Source organism: Vigna umbellata, chromosome 7 (genome assembly GCF_029865625.1).
Source record: "Vigna umbellata cultivar VRB3 chromosome 7, Vumbellata_1.0, whole genome shotgun sequence".
In the NCBI taxonomy this organism is placed as follows: Eukaryota; Viridiplantae; Streptophyta; class Magnoliopsida; order Fabales; family Fabaceae; genus Vigna; species Vigna umbellata.
In genome coordinates, this window is record NC_142171.1 from 20,114,936 (window position 1) to 20,133,813 (window position 18,878).

The 18,878-nt window shown below is 39.1% G+C and overlaps 1 protein-coding gene and 1 pseudogene across 1 annotated transcript; both read right to left on the reverse strand.

The window, feature by feature from the left end:
- Window positions 1-1,253: 1,253 nt before the first annotated feature.
- On the reverse strand, window positions 1,254-3,764 carry LOC148195367 (uncharacterized). Its single transcript, XM_088095174.1, has 3 exons — window positions 3,625-3,764; window positions 1,869-2,126; window positions 1,254-1,767 (listed from the first exon to the last, which is right to left on the reverse strand). The coding sequence occupies exons 1-3, from the start codon at window positions 3,762-3,764 to the stop codon at window positions 1,254-1,256; spliced, it is 912 nt and encodes a 303-aa protein (XP_087951300.1).
- Window positions 3,765-15,717: 11,953 nt separating this feature from the next.
- Window positions 15,718-17,522, reverse strand: LOC124821042 (uncharacterized; annotated as a pseudogene).
- Window positions 17,523-18,878: the final 1,356 nt, after the last annotated feature.

Genomic DNA, 18,878 nt, shown 5'->3' on the forward strand with positions numbered 1-18,878 from the left:
TATACGAATGTGAAGTGGGAAGAAAAAGCATGAGTCTTTGTCAAAGACCGGAGAAATGAGAGGTGGATCGAAGATGATGAGTGATTTGATTAAATCTGTCAACGTTGTGGAGAAATGGATGAAGGTGTTGACAGGATTGGTTATTTTCATTTTTTTATACTTAAGATTATTGTAATTTCAATATGGATTATAAATCCATAATGTAGTAGTGTTGATCGTATTCTTAGGAAGAAATTAGCCGGGTTTTTCGGTTTGTTAGGATGGAACTGTTTATGTATATGACTAGATGTGAAGGAATGAAGTTGTGTTACTAAAGTGATAAACATAATAAATTGAGGTTTTCGTTTAATGTAGCAGGTTTTAAGGCGTTTTGAAAATTGTTTAATGTTTATTTTATTCACAGCAATGTTACATAATAATTAACGCTCGGTCCGGTCGTCCTACCGTGTCTATCGCTCGTCCAACTAGGTCCCTGTTCCCTAGCGTTCGGTTTAGTCGTCCTCCCTCGTGTACCGCTCGTCGAACTACGTCCGTGCTCAAGACCGTTCGGTCTGGTCGTCCACCCTCCTGCATCGCTCTTCCAACAACCTCCGTGCTCAAGACCGTTCGGTCTGGTCGTCCTCCCTCGTGTACCGCTCGTCCAACTACGTCCGTGGTCAAGACCGTTCGGTCTGGTCGTCCACCCTCCTGCATCGCTCTTCCAACAACCTCTGTGCTCAAGACCGTTCAGTCTGGTCGTCCTCCCTTGTCTAGCGCTCGTCCAACTACGTTCGTGGTCAAGACCGTTCGGTCTGGTCGTCCTCCCTTGTCTACCGCTCGTCCAACTACGTCCGTGTTCAAGACCGTTCGGTCTGGTCGTCCACCCTCCTGTATCACTTTTCCAACTATGTCCGTGTTCAAGACCGTTCAGTCTGGTCGTCCACCCTCCTGTATCGGTCTTCCAATTACCTCCGTGCTGCAGACCGTTCGGTCTGGTCGTCCACCCTCCTGTATCGTTCTACATAAGACGTCAAAGAAGGAAATTGTAATATATCCAAAACATTGTAATACATCCAAAACAGTTCGTGGTCATTGACAAAATAGTTCCTGCTCATTGTAATACATCCAAAACATTGTAATACATCGAAAACCATACATAGTTGGCATCATTGTCATTCGTTAAATTACATAGCAGTAAAACAATAAACCTTGTTCCTTAGACTATTACATAATAAGATCCTTAAACTTGGCATCATTGTCATTTATACACACATCTATAGTTGAGCTTCCTGATCATTCATACACACTTCAGATAATTGTGATGATGGCATGATTGGTTCTTGGGTTGCTTTGGGGCAACGACTCCTGTTGTGCCCAACCACCCTACATAGCCCGCATCTCTTCCGCAAACCACCCTTGCTCACTCCTGAATCATCCTTTCTGATCTCCCACTGCTCCAGTCTTCTTTTCCTTTTAGGTCTTCCAGGCATAACCTTTTTCCTAGGAGGCATGACATCCGGATATGGTGTTAGGTCCCACATGTTGTTGCCGTTGATGGGATATACGATTGATGCATAGGTTTCTTCATAGGTGGACTTTAGAAAGCAAGCCGGAATGAACTGATGGCCATCAATATTAAGAAACTTCATTGCGGCCAGGGAGTGACAACATGGAATTCCTGTGATGCTCCATCTCCTGCACGAGCATGAGAACTCGTCTATGTTTACAACAAATTTTTCTCCACTTTGGGAGACATGTCTTACTTCAAACAGTTTGTGTGCTGACCAGCTATAAAGAAATAAAAAGAAATTTAAACAACACATTTAAGTGTCTGACATAAAGTTTACCAAGGAATGAATAAACATTTATGAAGTTATGAAGAAAGTTACCTAGGTATCCAATTCTTGGTTGCTTGGGATTCCTTTGTAAATCTGGCCTGGATCTTTGGACAAATTGGTCCTGAAAATGATTGTATCTTAGACCTGTTTTTTGCCCATCTTTGCATTATGTATACCCTAATTTCTTCCGGCATTGTTATGATTGGTTTAGTCCTGGTGTGAACCAAGACACTGTTGAAAGCCTCACTCATATTGTTGACCAATGTGTCACATTTTGGTGTTGGACTGAATCTGGACCTTGACCAATATCTACAACAGATGATATATACACATGTTTGAAATTCATGACCAAAATAGGGACCTACGGAGACATTAAATTTATTTTTTATTATTATTTTTTTTATCTTTTTGGTTTCATTTTTACTTGGCCAAAATCTCTTCAGCGCATTAGGGTTCATTTCCCTTCTCTTCATTCTTCCATCTCACACAAACACAATCAAATCTTTCTTCTCCCAACTAAGAAAACCCGACGAGGGGTGTCATCTCCGCACACTGCCACCTCCGCCAGACCGGCCACCGTCAATCTGCCTCTGCGTCGCGTTTGCCAAACTGGCCGCCGCTCACCATCGCGACCCAGCCACCCATGCCACCACCTCTTGCGTCGCCGGCTAACCCCAAATACCACCGGATCCGTTCCCAACCGCGATGTCGTCAGCCTTGGAAGCCGCCGCCAATGGGCTCTCCCATTCGCCTTTATCTATTTTCTGTTTTTGTGCTTGGGTTGTTGGAAATGGTAGGTTTCTGTAGTGTGCGTGTGTTTCCTGTTCAAAGATTCAACTCCTTTGGTGGTGATTGGAGATGAAAAGAAGCTTGATGGCCTAGTCCCAGTATATGGTTTGGTTCCCTGGAATTCTTGGTGGTTGGCGGATGGATAATGATTATTGCTGGAGGTGAGGAGCTGGGAGTGATAGGGAAATTTGGTTGATGGATGAGGCTGAACTGGATGCTGGTTGATGATTGTGATGTTGGCTGTGCATAAGGGATAAGGATGAAGAGATGATACTGGAGGTGATATGTGGATGGGAACGATGGAAGGGAAATCACGGGTATTGGAGATGATTGAAGAAGATGAAGATGTTAGGCGCGGGCCGTGAGTTGTTGGATACGAACGCTCGTGAGGAAGACGAACGCTCGTTTGGAAGATGAGATGGGTATTGGCCGTGCGGTAGGTTGGAGGTGCAGTTTTGGAGACGAACGCTCGTGGAGAAGACGAACGTTCGTGGGGAAGACGAGATGGGAATTGGCCGTGCGGTAGGTTGGAGATGATGACGTCGATATGTGTAAGGATTAGAGGTCCAGTATTGGAACAGTGTAGTAGATGAAAATGATGATATTGGCCGAACGGTAAGGATGAAGATGATGAAGTTGGTCGTGGTTTGGGTATAGGAGATAATGGAGAAAGAGAATGTGATGAAAATGATAGGTGCAGGCCGCGGGTGTCAATATGGCTTGTGGCAGTGGGTGAATATGGATGATTGGTGTTGGACGTTCAGTGTCATGAAGGGATGAAGATTGATGTTCGGTAACAACAGACATGTACAAATATTTACAACACTAGCCATTTATTAAACAACAACACATGCAAACTTAACACACGTAAGCTTAACACATGCAAACTTAGCAACAACATAACAGAGGCATGTTCAAAGGCAACTTAACAAAGACATTCTTAAGGGCAACGTAACAGAGACATATTCAACGACAAGTAACCAATTCAGTAAGACAGGGAGTGCAAGGCATTACTTACCTTTTGAAGCTTCGTTTGCTATTGTTGACCTCGTGTCCCCAATGAGTCTCTGCTAATTCTTCTTTCTTCCAATAAAATGTCCTCTCCTCTGCTTCTTTCTCGTAGCCCCTCTCCTCTTTTTTCGTCAACCTCTGTCTCATGAGAATCCCCAGTATTAACGGTGTAAAAGGCAACTTTACAGAGTTGCAAAGATTGGCTTTGTGGAAGACAACGTGAAAGTGTCAGAAAAATGATTCCTGTTTCTATAGGGATGTGGAGACCGAGATACGAACCTAACAAATCTGGACTGCTTCTTCCTGTGATGCTCTCACTGTGTTATCTCTCTCTGTACTCTGCTCTCTCAGGGAAGATGGGCTGGGTACCTGCAAAGGCACTCCGACGCTCAAGTCAAAAAAGGGATCTGGTGATTGATCAGGAAAAGAATAATTTCTCTCTTAGATTTCTTTAGGGAAAAACGTACCTTTTTTCTCGTGTGCTTTGCATATTTAAAACAGGAAAATAAACCGTTTACCTGAAAATCCGGACAGTTACAGAAGTGGACTATTTAGAAGTTGTAACTGCTAGGTCGTGTTTGATATTGAGTCAATTACTTCCGTGACTTCCATAATTCGTGGCGTTAGCTAATATTCGTAACTGCTTATTCTTAACCGTTAAACCGTTTACTACAATATCGCACTCTGTATGTCGATCGTCCTGTGTGTCGACACAGATAGGCGACTTGTCGTGCGAACGCTATATGTCGCGATGTCACGTCTCATTTAATTAAATGCTGAGTCACCTGCTAGCTTCCATAAATGCACCCACGCCACACGTGCAGTGCCATTAAAACGCACTCACATCCTCTGACACACGTCTGCCATGTGTCAAATTGGAATGTTCTGAAATCAATAGTGGAAGACAGGTGTCAGCGTGTGAGAGAACTTCCGTTTGACATTGGGAAGGGAATTGATTTTCTGAAACACTCCTTCCCATTCTCTGCGTGCACCTTTCTTCTTCCTCAGAAATCAAACTTCCATTTTCTCCTCCTTCTCTCTAGAACCATTTCACCTTCTCTCTATTGTAATTTACCATCCTCTTCTCCGATCACGTTTCAGAGCCGTAGGAACGTTCCCTGCGTCGTGAGCTCCATTTTGGACCGAACAACTCTCGATTCTGTAACCGGTAAGTTTCCCAACCTAGACGCTCGTTTCTGGATTACTTGCGAACCCAGATTCAGCTGCATGCAAGGGTGTAAACTAAGTTCTTGCATTTTCTTTTGGTTAGATTTAGCTGAAGAACGTAAGAAAATCGTTGAGGATAGAGAGCCATAGTTGGACGAGTCAAAATCACACTCTTAGACGTTCACTACTGAACCAGGTAAGGGAAGCTTATTAAATTTAATTCTTGAGTTATACTGTGTTGTATGAATGTTCTGTGAATTATATTAAGTATGATCTATGGTATTTGATTTTGGTATATGATTATGATGATGAGATGATGCATGAGAAGTATGGAATGTACTATGATATGAGTAATTAAATGTATGGAAGTTTATACTGAAAAATGAGTTTACTGTAAGTTAGATTTTGAATATGAGATTTCTACGATAATGAACGTTCGTTATTGAACGGTCCTTGACCGTTCGGTATTCTTAGTAACTTCTTTGAAAAAGCTGAATCCTTTCATTTGGAAAGAATTTTATTTGAGGACGAACGCCCTCTTATATTAGTCTTACGTTTGAGCGTTCGGCCAAACGTAGATATCCTGAGTGTTGTGTGAGAAATTGAGAAGCTTGAAAAATATACATTCGGACACTTAGTCAATTTGTTAAAAACATAACTTTAAACATCTCATCATATATAAATCCCTATTTCTATGATTTTGAATCAGCGAAGGGTCTCGACCCAAAAGCGTACGTCCTAAGTGGCGCTCGGTCTTATACCGAACGCTCGTCCCAAAGCGTACGTTATAAGTAGCGCTCGGTCCTATACCGAACGCTCGTTCTTTCCGTAATTACCAACGAGTAGAAATAGCGTTCGTCCTGAACTTTCATAGCGTTCGTCCAAAACTTAAATAGCGTTCGTCCTAAATTTCAGTAAATTTACGTACCGCGTTCGGTCATTTACTAGCAGTCGGTTTACTCTAACTAAATTGTCCTTGGTACATTTAATACTCGTCTTTTGTATCTCCATCCAGTTGGATTTGACTCTGAATCTACTTAATTTATTCTAAGTATAAATCGAATCATTCTAGAGTCAGTTCATATAACTGATTCAAATTGTAATGACGTTCGTCATGTAAATTGTGTCAGCTTTATCCTTTCGGAAAAGAAGATCTTTCGGTCTCGCTTTTAACATTCGTCCTCGTTATGAAGAGGATTGAACGCTCGTCCTTTTATGAAAGTGGAACTAAGAATGAAAATGTTATTAAGAGGAAAAATTATAATGTGCGAACAATATAAGAGCTGAAATTATGATTGTGGATTTTGAACGAGCGTTCCAGGGAGGAACGACTCTTGAATGGAAATTGAGATTGTAAAGTATGAATGTGGTAAGCTTAGCTGGCGGTTCATCCTGATATTCCGTGAGTGCTCGTTCTCAAGTAGAGAGGAGTATGTCATGTGTGGGAATGGCAGGAGGTCTTAGTCCATAACTGTAACTTGGACAGAACGGACTAACCTCAGGTGGCAGCTGATGAGAATTCCAGCTATCCCACCTGGGTGCACGAACGTCGTAGCTACACAGAATTCATACAGTCCGGACAGTCTGTCTAGTATCAGGAATTGGTTTGAGTGAATGAATTTATTGAAGTATATGTTGTGACTTAAGTGATTGTTTGATATGTTATGAAATGTTTGATTTACTTGAATTAAATTCAATAAGCTTACCCTTCGCTTTCCATTGTGTTGTCTGTATCTGTACGTCCGTCTTGTCCTTGCAATGATCATCTGTGTGGATGTGAGCAGAGGGAGATGCATCGCTGGAAGAAGCGCTTACGGAAGGAATTTTGGAGGAAGAGAGCCTCGTAGAGGTGGAGGTGAAGGCCGAACAGTAGTACGTTCGGTAATTATTTTAGTTTAGAATGTTAGCGTGCCGTATTAGGAATCCCTTTCTCCTTCTGCTTATATTTGGCCGTTCGGTATTTTCCATTTGGTAAACCGTTCGGTCGTTTTGTTTACTGAACGCTCATAAATTTTGTAAAGTGATGTAAGGCCGTTCGGCCACTTGTGAGCTTAATCTCGTTATTTTTGTAAGACTGTTTTGTTATATTAATATATGTAAATATTCTATTATATAGTTGATGACGGTATAATTTTGGGATGTTACAATGTATAAGTAAGATTTTCCTCCACCATTCTTTTCATATTTTTTTAATTCTTTTTTCAAGTCACTTTCCTTTTTTCTCTAGTTTTACCATAACAAACATCAAATAATTATTGTCCCATTAAACCACATTTTTTATTCATATATCCTTATTTGTTAAAGTTTTGAGCTTCTCTTTTATTTTTATTACTTTCTTTTACACTTATTTTATTTATTGCAACCTATTTTTTCAAATTTATATTATTCTTCTTCTTAAAAAACAAATATAAAAATAATGAAAATTACAAAAAAAAAACAAAATCTATTTTTCTGCAATTTTAAAGATATGAGTACCCGTATGATCGTTCGCATCGTTCTAGTACTTAATATCATTCTTTTTAAAATAATTAAATAATGTTTTAAAGATATTATTATTCGTGTGATCATTTGTATCGTCCTAATATTTAATATCTTTTTTTTAAATAATTGAATAATGTTATAAATGTATGAATATCCGTGTACTCATTTGCATCCTTTTCGTGTTTAATGTCTTAATTTTTCTCAACCATGTCAAAAATGCCAAAAAATACAACATCTTCAAAATAAAATAAAAAAGTTTTATCCATCACTTTGTTTTTATGTTTATCAGGTTGTTTAAATTGTATGACATCCTTTCTAAAATAATTTCAAAATATAAAAAAATATAAAATCTTCAAAAATAAAAAATATCAACATTTTCAATGAAGATACGTAAGAGCAATATCATTCTTTGTTAGGTCCAAAAACAAATTATGTTTCTTTGAAAGTGATATTTTTTTAGAAAATTAAACATTTTGAAAATCACATTAAGGTCGTACATTTAAGTAAAGGTACTTTCTTCGTGTAGGTGCACTAGAAGACTAATAAACTATGATTGCGACTCCAAACTTTATTTTCAAAATTGTTTATTTTTTCATTGTTTGTCGCCCGTCGCGATTCCGGTTGCGATAGATGACGACTCCACTAGGGACGGTAGAGAGTGAGGCCTATTAATTAAATGTGCATATTTGATGTGGTTTTCTTTATGCTTTTTCTATATATATATATATATATATATATATATATATATATATATATATATATATATATATAATGTTCATATCTTTATTAGATATTTAGAATAATTGCATGTGAATATTTTAGCCTATTCGTTATATTTGAAATAATTATATGACTAGATATTGAATCCTAGGGTAGGCGACATGCTATATATTTGTCGTGAGACTTTTCTGATTATTTTGCGATTGTGATTTTAGATATGCATGATATTCTTCATTCTTAGACATTTATGCATATCATGAGTAGGGCCTTATGCCCGAGTCTAAGTTTAAATTATAATTAGAAGGGTTGTATAGCGATACCATTTGACACATACTTCTTATTTGGTTATCGTGAGAACTACATCTAGAATTTGTTCTCTTTATTTGTATTTATCAACTAAAAATGAGGTAAAGAGGATCATAGCTCTAGTGACTTTAATCTTTAGGTTTAAGGAACCATTATGGTGAGATTGTATATATTGACCTTAGAACTTTAAGCACCCAATCTTTGCTCAGGCAAGAGAGATAATTTTTTATCATTTGTTTTTCACATTTTCTTTGTACATAAAAATAAGTATATAATGAGGTTTTGAAAATTAAAAAAAGTATAAAAACAAAAAAAATGTAATGCTTTAATGAATTCATATTTAATCGTTTTTCATTTTTCTTGTTAATCATTCTTATAAAAAAGAATTAAAAAATAAAAAAAAATAGGCAAAATAAACATTATTTGGCAAATAAGTTAATTGAATAAAAAAAGATAAAACAAATATGTTTATCATCGATTTTGAAGTGTTTATTTGATTTACAATGTCCTGAAATTGCTCAAATACTTTCCTGCTCCATCACTTTACATCACAATCCTTTTTTCATAAAGAATCAATGTACAATGGCCATGGCCTTAAAATGTTAGCAGGCAAGCCTCTGAGCAAGATACAAATAAAATATAAAAAATGAATAACGTAATAAATAAATAAATAATAAAAAAAAGCCAAACAAGGGGTAACTTGTGGGAGTTGAATTTTTATTGTGAATTAAAACATGGAAAATAAAACAATTATGATTTAGGATTATGCGTGAGCATGTGTAAGACCCTCGAAATTTAAACTGTAAGCCATCTGTCTAATCCTAATCAATGCACACCACGTCACTGCTCAGAAACCATTAAAAACCCACTTTGCACTACATGCACGAGTGCCACTTGTCACGAAAGAAGCTTCTGAAGTCAGAAGTGGGGGTGCAGGTGTCGGCAGAGGAGACGTTCGTCCGTTTGGACGTGGATTGAACAAAACTGAGTTTTTGAAAATCTCTCCCACTCACCTGCACGCACTCTTCTTCTTCCTCAGAACCAAACTTTCATTTTCTCCATCTTCTCTCTAGAAACCTCCACCTTCTCTCTACTGTAACTCACACACTTCTTCTCCGTTCAACATTCAGAACCGTAGGAACGTTCCCTACGCCGTGAGCTCCATTCTGGACCGAACAGCTCCAGATTCTGGAACTGGTAAGCCCCCAACCTAGACGTTCGTTTCTGGAGTACATGCGAAACCAAGATTTGGTTGCATGAAGGGATGTAAACTGATTTCTTCTGCGTTTCTTTTGGTTAGACTTAGTTGAAGAACTTAAGATAATCGTTGAGGGTAGAAAGCCATAGTTGGACGAGACAAAACCATACTCTTAGGACGTTCACTACTGATCCAGGTAAGGGAAGCTTATTAATTTAATTTATACTTGTATGTTGTATGAAAGCATGATATGACTGAATGTATGATATAATTATGTATATATGTTGATTGAGTATGCATGAACGAGCATTGTTGTACTGAATGAATATGGTTTTTGTTGGTTGAACTGCATGTTGATGGTGATACGTATGAATTGAAAGATGGATGATTATTGTAGAGTATGAGTTGTTAATATGATGAATTCTATAAAGTATGTGAATTAATGATGGATATGAAATTATAAAGTATGAATTGTATGAAAAAAAAAATATTGAGTTAAGATAGATGAAAAATCTGAATGTAAATTACTCCCTATGATAAAATACGTTCGTCATTGTACGGTCTTATACCGTTCGGTTTCCTAGTAAATGACTTAAAAATGGAATTCTTTCATTCGGAAAGAACTCTGATTGAGAACGAGCGTCCTCCTGTGAAATGTTATGTTTGAACGTTCGGTTCAGCTTAGCTGTATACGAATACCTTTAAACTTTAAAATTAGTAACGCTCGGTCTTATACCAAGCGTTCGTCCTAAGTAGCGCTCAGTCGTATACCTAGCGTTCGTCCTAATGAACTCTCGGTCTTATACCGAGCGTTCGTCCTAATGAACTCTCGGTCTTATACTGAGCGTTCGTCCTAATGAACTCTCGGTCTTATACTGAGCGCTTGTCCTAATTGGTGCTCGGTCTTATACCTAGCGTTCGTCTAAATAGTGCTCGGTCGTATACCAAGCGCTCGTGTTATTGTATAATTACCTTGATAAAATAGTGTTCGTTCAATTATTAGAATAATTCATTTTCTTACGTTCGGTCAATTACTGGCATTCGGATTCCCGTATGCGAATTACTCCAAAGATCGTTCTAACTATTCTTGGCTCTTCTTTTTACATTGGATTCAGTCTAAGGTCTTCATAATGAAATTCAATTAAGTACCAGTGTACATCCAAACGAGTTAGTTCATTTAACTGACTGCATAGATAGTAACGTTCGTTATAAACTTCTTCATTCATTCAGTATATTCTTTTGACGTTCGTCCTAGTTCTTCATAGGACTGAACGTTCGTTATTTTAAACTCTTAAATCTAAAGATGAAAAGGATGATAAATTATAAGAACTTGAAGTGTGAACACTATATTGAGTGATTATACGATTATGGATTTTGGACGAGCGTTCCAGGGAGGAACGACTCATATATGTTGAATATGGAATTTGGTAAAGTATGACTGTGGGCATGCTAATGCTGGCTTGGTCCATCCTGATATTCCGTGATACTCATCTTCACGTAGAGGAGAGTAGTTCATGTGTGGGAATGGCAGGAGGTTCTATTCCTTAGGGGTACTTTGGATAGGGCTAACCTTGAGTGGCAGTTGTTGAGTGTATCCCAGTTACTACACCACTCGGGTGCAAGGACGCCTGTACCTACACAGATTCATACAGTCCGGACGGTCTGTCTAGTACTATATTTATAATTGTTGTGATGTTATATGCTAAGTTACATGTTGTGTGAATCGAAATGTTTAAATGTATATGTTGATGTATGAATTAAATTACGTAAGCTTACCCTTTCGTTTTCCTTGTGTTGTCTATTGTCTATGTACGTTTGTCCTGTCCTTGCAATGATCATCCGTGTGGATGTGAGCCGAAGGCGAGGCCACTCTGGAAGACGTGATTGAAGAAGAAAATTTTCTTGTTAATCATTCTTATAAAAAAGAATTAAAAAATAAAAAAAATAGGCAAAATAAACATTATTTGGCAAATAAGTTAATTGAATAAAAAAAGATAAAACAAATATGTTTGTCATCGATTTTGAAGTGTTTATTTGATTTACAATGTCCTGAAATTGCTCAAATACTTTCCTGCTCCATCACTTTACATCACAATCCTTTTTTCATAAAGAATCAATGTACAATGGGCATGGCCTTAAAATGTTAGCAGGCAAGCCTCTGAGCAAGATACAAATAAAATATAAAAACTGAATAACGTAATAAATAAATAAATAATAAAAAAAAAGCCAAACAAGGGGTAACTTGTGGGAGTTGAATTTTTATTGTGAATTAAAACATGGAAAATAAAACAATTATGATTTGGGATTATGCGTGAGCATGTCTATTTGGTAGTAAAAAAAATAAAAACAAAAATTATCATCTTTGGTTATCCATTTTAAATCTTAAAAAAAAACATTTCAAATCATTTTAAATAAGGATCACCTTTATTCTTAAAGGTTGACATAATGTTTACACGTGATTGTATACTAATAAAAAAATGGCTAAGAAAGAAAATGTTTTTGAGAGAAAGAATGAAAATAGAAAAAGAAGTAAAACATGTCAACTAAGAGAAATCATGCAATATCATATGTAAAATTATTTATAGACTTTTGTTTCAAATAATCATCCATCATTTTTATGTCTTTACTATCCATTTTTAATAAAATCCACATAGATCAAAGATGCCTTTACTATCTATCTTTTTGTCCGGTTAAAAAAATTAAAAATATGTAATTGACAAAAATTGTGTTTGGAGATTTGCTTGCAGATAAGAAGACAACTTTAGTGATTATATGTTTCAAGTGTCACTCAAAAATAATCGTTTATTCATCATGTTAGAAATATTTCTGTCATTTTTTATAAATTTTCTTTGTCACCTATCCTATTCTTGATACCATTGTCCATTACTCTCGTATGAAGTTCATAAAACCTTGTCCAGACCTTGTCCAACCAATCATTTTGAATCCAAATCTTATGCAACTTTAAGCCTAAACGTTGTTTAAACATTACTCTCTGTATTCAACCATTCACTTTGAGCTCAAACCTTGTCTAACTTTTTACTGTATTTCATCACAATTACCAACCAAAATTTGAATTGTTAATTCCATTACCACTCAATCATTTATTTTGAACTCTACCGTCATAATTAGGTGTAACTTCAGTAATTTCCATCATTTTTTCACTCCATTCGCATATCAAGTTACACACATTTTTTTTTCATTTTTAGGTTTATTCACACTTTCACGTTAATGTCACATTTTCAAGTTTTTATTTCAATTTAAGTTACCATGACTAGTGTTATGTCTTAAGGTCCACACTTCATTTTCAAATTAGGACAAGTTCATCTTCATTTCTTCATTATATCATCAATAGTTCACTCTTGACAGAACAACAATAATTTACAGATCTCGAAGATTACTGTGCCGATCTAGATTACAAATTTAATAAACGCAAAAAGAAAAATATAATGTTTCAATAATTTTACATTGCAACATAGAAAAGCATAATAAAAATAAAAAATGAAAAAAATAATATCTAATGGTACATATTCAAATTTGACGATAAAAAACATCAATAATTGTGTAACATCTCAAAATATAGTAATAACCATAAATCAGAATTTAATTACATTTAACAGTAAAACAATGCAGTCTTTAGACTAAGATAACGAGGTTCAAAAGCAGAGCGGCTTAAAGTTTAGAACTAAACGCAATTACAGCAGTATTGAAAGTCAGAACTACAAGAAGTTAGGACGAACGATTTTACAAAATTAAATAACCACACGTCAGAATATAAAACTAACATCTAAGCGCTAAATTGAACAAGCGTTCTAAGGCTCGGCTTTAACTTCCCTGTGGTCGAATAGCTCTGCCGACTCCAGTGATCGGATTGAGTCTAAGGAAGACATGATCTCCTGTAGCGAACTCCAAAGGTCTTCTTCGTCTATCCGCATAGGACTTCTGCCTGCTAAGGGACGTCTTCAATCTCTCTGGTATTAACTTCACCTTCTCGGTCGTTTGCTGGATAATTTCAGGTCTGGTTAGCATGTTCTCTCCTTCCTGGAACCAACAAAGTGGCGTTCGGCACTTCCTACCATAGAGAGCTTCAAACGGCGCCATTCCGATGCTAAACTAAAAGCTGTTGTTATACGTGAATTCCACTAGCGGCAACACTTCATCCCAAGCGCCTAAGTGATCTAGGACGCACGTCCTCAGTAAGTCTTCAAGCGTCTAGATGGTTCTTTCAGACTGGCCGTCCGTTTGAGGATGATAAGCTGAACTCATCTACAACTTGCTTTCCAATTCACCTTACAAGGATTGCCAAAACCGAGATGTGAATCTCGTGTCTCGGTCAGAAATGATGCTCGAAGGTACTCCATGCAGACGAACGATCTCCTTGATGTACAGCTTATCTAAATTTGTCATCGACATCTTCAAATTGACTGCTAGGAAGTGGGCGCTCTTCGTTAGCCTATCCACGATCACCCAAATTGAGTCATGATTTCTGACCGTGCGTGGTAGATGGGTCACAAAATCCATGGAATGTTGTCCCACTTCCATTATGGAATCTCCAACTGTTGAAGTAAGCCGCCCGGTCTTTGGTGTTCAGCCTTCGCTCGTTGACAAGTCAGACATGATGCCACAAAACGAGCGACATCACTCTTCATTCTAGGCCACTAGAAAGATTGTCGGAGGTCTTGATACATCTTATTCATACTAGGGTGCATGCTAAGACGACTGTGATGTCCTTCCTCCAAAATAATCCGCTTCAGATCTCCATCATTGGGAACGCACGTCCTACCCATGTAGCGTAATAGGCCGTCCATTCCAGCATTGAACTCCTTGGCTTGATCTGAACCGAGTGTGCTCAAAATCTTCACCAGATCTTCATCCTCGCGTTGCTTCATCTTGATCCGGTCAAAAACGTTATTGGATATTCTAAGGTTATAGCATTTGATGTTGTTCGGTTCCAATTCGAATTGTAACCTTAGATCTCTAAAGCTCTCAACCAAGCTGAGTTCTTTTACCATCATAACCGAGACATGAACTGCTTTCCTGCTTAGGGCGTCCGCCACTACGTTAGCTTTTCCAGGATGATAAAGCAGCTCAAAGTCATAGTCTTTTAAGAACTCTAGCCAACGCCTCTGCCTCATGTTCAACTCCTTCTGATCAAATAAATACTTGAGGCTCTTGTGATCACTGAAAACTTGGAACGTAGATCCGTACAAGTAATGCCTCCAAATCTTCAATGCAAAGACGACCACTGCCAATTCCAGGTCGTGCGTGGGGTAATTCTTCTCGTGGACTTTCAGCTGCCTAGAAGCATATGCCACCACCTTCCTTTCTTGCATGAGTACGCAGCCCAAACCTTGATAAGATGCATCACAATACACTTCAAAAGGTTTGGCCATGTCAGGAATGACCAACACTGGGGCGCTCGTTAACTTTCTCTTCAATTCCTGGAAGCTCTCCTCACACCGATCGGTCCAGGCGAACAGTTGATCCTTCCTGGTGAGATGAGTCAGCGGAGCTACTATCTTGGAGAATCCCTCAATGAATCGTCTATAGTAGCCCGCGAGCCCCACGAAACTTCTAACCTCTGTGACTGAACGTGGACTCTCCCAATCCAAGACCGCTTGCACCTTGGCCGGATCTACTGAGATACCTCCGGCAGAGACAACGTGCCCCAAAAACTGGACTTCCTTCATCCAAAATTCACACTTTGACAGCTTGGCATACAATTCCTTTTCCCTCAACACGCCCAGTACTGCCCTCAAGTGGTCTTCATGCTCTTCACAGCTCTTGGAGTAGATGAGGATGTCGTCGATAAACACCACCACGAACTTGTCCAGGTACGGTCTGAAGATTCGGTTCATATAGTCCATGAAGATTGCTGGAGCGTTCGTCACCCCAAATGGCATCACCACATATTCATAATGTCCATAACGGGACCGAAAAGCAGTCTTCTGAATGTCCCCTTCCTTCACTCTAGTTTGGTGATAACCCGACCGTAAGTCAATCTTTGAAAACACGCTTGCATCCTGTAGCTGATCCAGTAGATCATCAATCCTAGGCAGTGGATACTTGGTCTTGATGGTCAGCTTATTAAGTTGTCTGTAATCAATGCAGAGCCGAGAGCTGTCATCTTTCTTCTTGACTACCAACACAAGCGCTCCCCAAGGTGATGCACTCGGCCGGATGAACTTCTTATCCATCAATTCTTCAATTTGCTTCTTGAGTTCAGCCAACTCAGCTGGTGCCATTCTATAAGGTTGAACAGAGATGGGTGCTGCTGTAGTCACCAAATCAATGGTAAACTCAACCTCACGAACGGGAGGCAGTCTAGGTACTTCTTCCGGAAAGACGTCCGGAAATTCTTCCACAACCGATCGTCCTCCATTGGACTCGTTGTTAGACGATCGTTCAAAATTCACATCTCCAACTTCCTTGTCTGCATGCGTCATTATCAAGAAACAACTGGCGCCTTCCATAATGTCTTCTTTCAGTTGGCCGAGCGTCACTGATAATTCTTCTTCTTCTTCTTCATCCGGTAAAATTAACTCCTTCATACCACAGTCTATAAGAATGTGATTGGTAGCCAACCAATCCATTCCTAAAATCAATTCTAACTCCTTCAAAGGCAAACAGATTAAGTTCACCTTATCACTACGCCCCTCAACCACAATAGGACATCTAATGCATACGGTAGATGTCCTAAGCTCTCCAGCCGCTGGGGTTGACACCACCAAGTCGAACTGCATCTCCCTCTCAATTATTCCATATTTTTCAACACACGCCTTCGAGATGAAGGAGTGAGTCGCCCCAGAATCAAACAGCACACGACAGGATATTCCATACAGCAAGCATTCACCAGTGATAAGATTACCTGAGCTTGCTGCTTCCGCTCCAGTTATAGCATACACTCGTCCCACTGCTTGAGCTCTGCCACCTCTCGGTTGGTTCCTTCCAGCATGTGGTGGCCTCATCACTACACGTCCACCCATGTTGCACTCGTTCTCCAAGTGCCCATTCCGTCCACAACGTGTGCAGTGCTTTCCTCCCACCAGTTGAGGACATGAAGAACGGTAGTGTGGTCCTCCACACTGGAAACAAGTAACGTTTCCGTGCTGCCCAGACTGTCCGGCAGGAACCAATGCTTGAGACCCACTCGCATTAGGTGGTTGATTCGGACGAGCGTAAGGGGTTCTCCTCTGATTGACGTTGCTTCTTGATACGATTGGCCCCCTAACTACCTGTTGTTGCTTCTTGTGTCGTTCCGCTTCTGCCATGTTCTTCTCTAATACCTTGGCCCTCTCAACCATAGCAGGAAACGTCCGTATGCATAAGCTGGAAATCAAAACCTTCAGGTCGCTTCTCAGTCCGTTCTCAAATTTCCTGCACTGCCACTCTTCACTGGTGGCCATCGTATTGAAACGGACGAGATGCTTGAACTTGTTAGTATACTCCGATACAGACATCCGACCTTGTACCAGCTACAGAAACTCCACTTCCTTGGCAAAACGGACGCTGTCTGGGAAGTACTCTTCATAAAACTTGCCCCGAAATACTTCCCATGTGATGGGATTTTGAGCGTCTGCCAAAATGGCTCTCATGCTTGCCCACCAGTGGCTCGCTTCTCCAGTCAGTAAGTACTCAGTGAACGCCAACCTGTTTTCATCCGGACATCTCTTGGCGTTGAAAATTCTTTCCATGTCCCTCAGCCACTGATCTGCCTCATCAGGGAGGCACTTCCCACTGAACTTAGCCGGATGGTGTTGTAGAAAACTCTCCAAACTCCACTCAGTTGGATGGTTAGCGTTGGAAGATGACGCTCCTGGTGTACCTCTGGTGGCAGCGATAATTTCCATCAACTGCCTCTGGGTTGCCTCAGAGTTGGCGCGAGCGGCCTCCAAACTCTGCAGGGCAGCAACATTATGTTCCATCAGGGTAGCGTTTTGTTGTTGTAGTCTATCTATCACTGATTCCAACAACCTAGTGTTGTTGGGCGCATCAGATTCATTGGGCTGTGGTGGAGGAGGGAGTCTAGGTGCCATTTGTTCTCAGGAAAACAGAGAAAAACGAGCGTTAGTCATGTTCAAAGAGTCGAAAGATAACTCATTAAACACACATTAAGCACACAGCAAAAACACAGTGCACTCATAACCTACAGTGTCCTTAAGAGAACAAAACTGCTCTGATACCACTAATGTAACATCCCAAAATACAGTAGTAACCATAAATCAGAATTTAATTACATTTAACAGTAAAACAATGCAGTCTTTAGACTAAGATAACGAGGTTCAAAAGCAGAACGACTTAAAGTACAGAACTAAACGCAATTACAGTAGTATCGAAAGTCAGAACTACAAGAAGTTAGGACGAACGATTTTACAAAATTAAATAATCGCACGTCAGAATATAAAACTAACATCTAAGCGCTAAATTGAACAAGCGTTCTAAGGCTCGGCTTTAACTTCCACTTCAATCAGGTTTTCTTCTTCAATCACGTCCTCCAAAGTGGCCTCGCCTTCTGCTCACATCCACACGGATGATCATTGCAAAGACAGGACGAACGTACATAGATAATAGACAACACAAGGAAAACGAAAGGGTAAGCTTATGTAATTTAATTCATACATCAACATATACATTTAACATTTCAATCCACACAACATGTAACTTAACATATAACATCATAAGAAATATATATATTACTAGACAGACCGTCCGGACTGTATGAATCTGCGTAGCTACAGGCGTCCTTACACCCGAGTGATGTAGTAACTGGGATACACTCAACAGCTGCCACTCGAGGTTAGCCCTATCCAAAGTACACCCCTAAGGACTAGGACCTCCTGCCGTTCCCACACATGACCTACCCCCTCTACGTCAGGATGAGTACTCACGGAACATCAGGATGGACTGCCAGCATTAGCATAACCATAGTCATACTTTACCAAATCCAATATTCAATATATGAGTCGTTCCTACCTGGAACGCTCGTTCAAAATCCATAATCGTATAATCACTCAATATAGTGTTCACACTTCAAGATCTTATAATTTATCATCATTTCATCTTTAGTTTTAGAGGCATAAAATAACGAACGTTCAATCTTCTTAAGAACGAGGATGAATGTTAAGAAGACGGACTGAAGGAACTAAGAAATTTGTTACGGACGTTACTTTCTATGCAGTCGGTTAAATGAACTAACTTGTTTAGATGTACACTAGTACTTAAAGAGAATTTCATTATGAAGACCTTAGAATGGATCCAATGTAAAGAGAAAAGCCAAGAATATTTAAAACTATCTTTGGAGTAATTCACATACGAAAGTCCGTTGCCAGTACATGAACGAACGTGAGGAAAGGAAAAATATTATTATAATTGAACGAACGCTATTTTATCAA

Coding starts and splice junctions, on each gene's coding strand:
- LOC148195367 (XM_088095174.1), bottom strand. CDS start 3,764: ATGAGACAGAGGTTGACGAAAAAAGAGGAGAGGGGCTACGAGAAAGAA. Junction 2,127..3,624: donor AGCAAACGAAGCTTCAAAAG/GTAAGTAATGCC, acceptor CATCTGTTGTAG/ATATTGGTCAAGGTCCAGAT. Junction 1,768..1,868: donor ACCAAGAATTGGATACCTAG/GTAACTTTCTTC, acceptor ATTTCTTTATAG/CTGGTCAGCACACAAACTGT.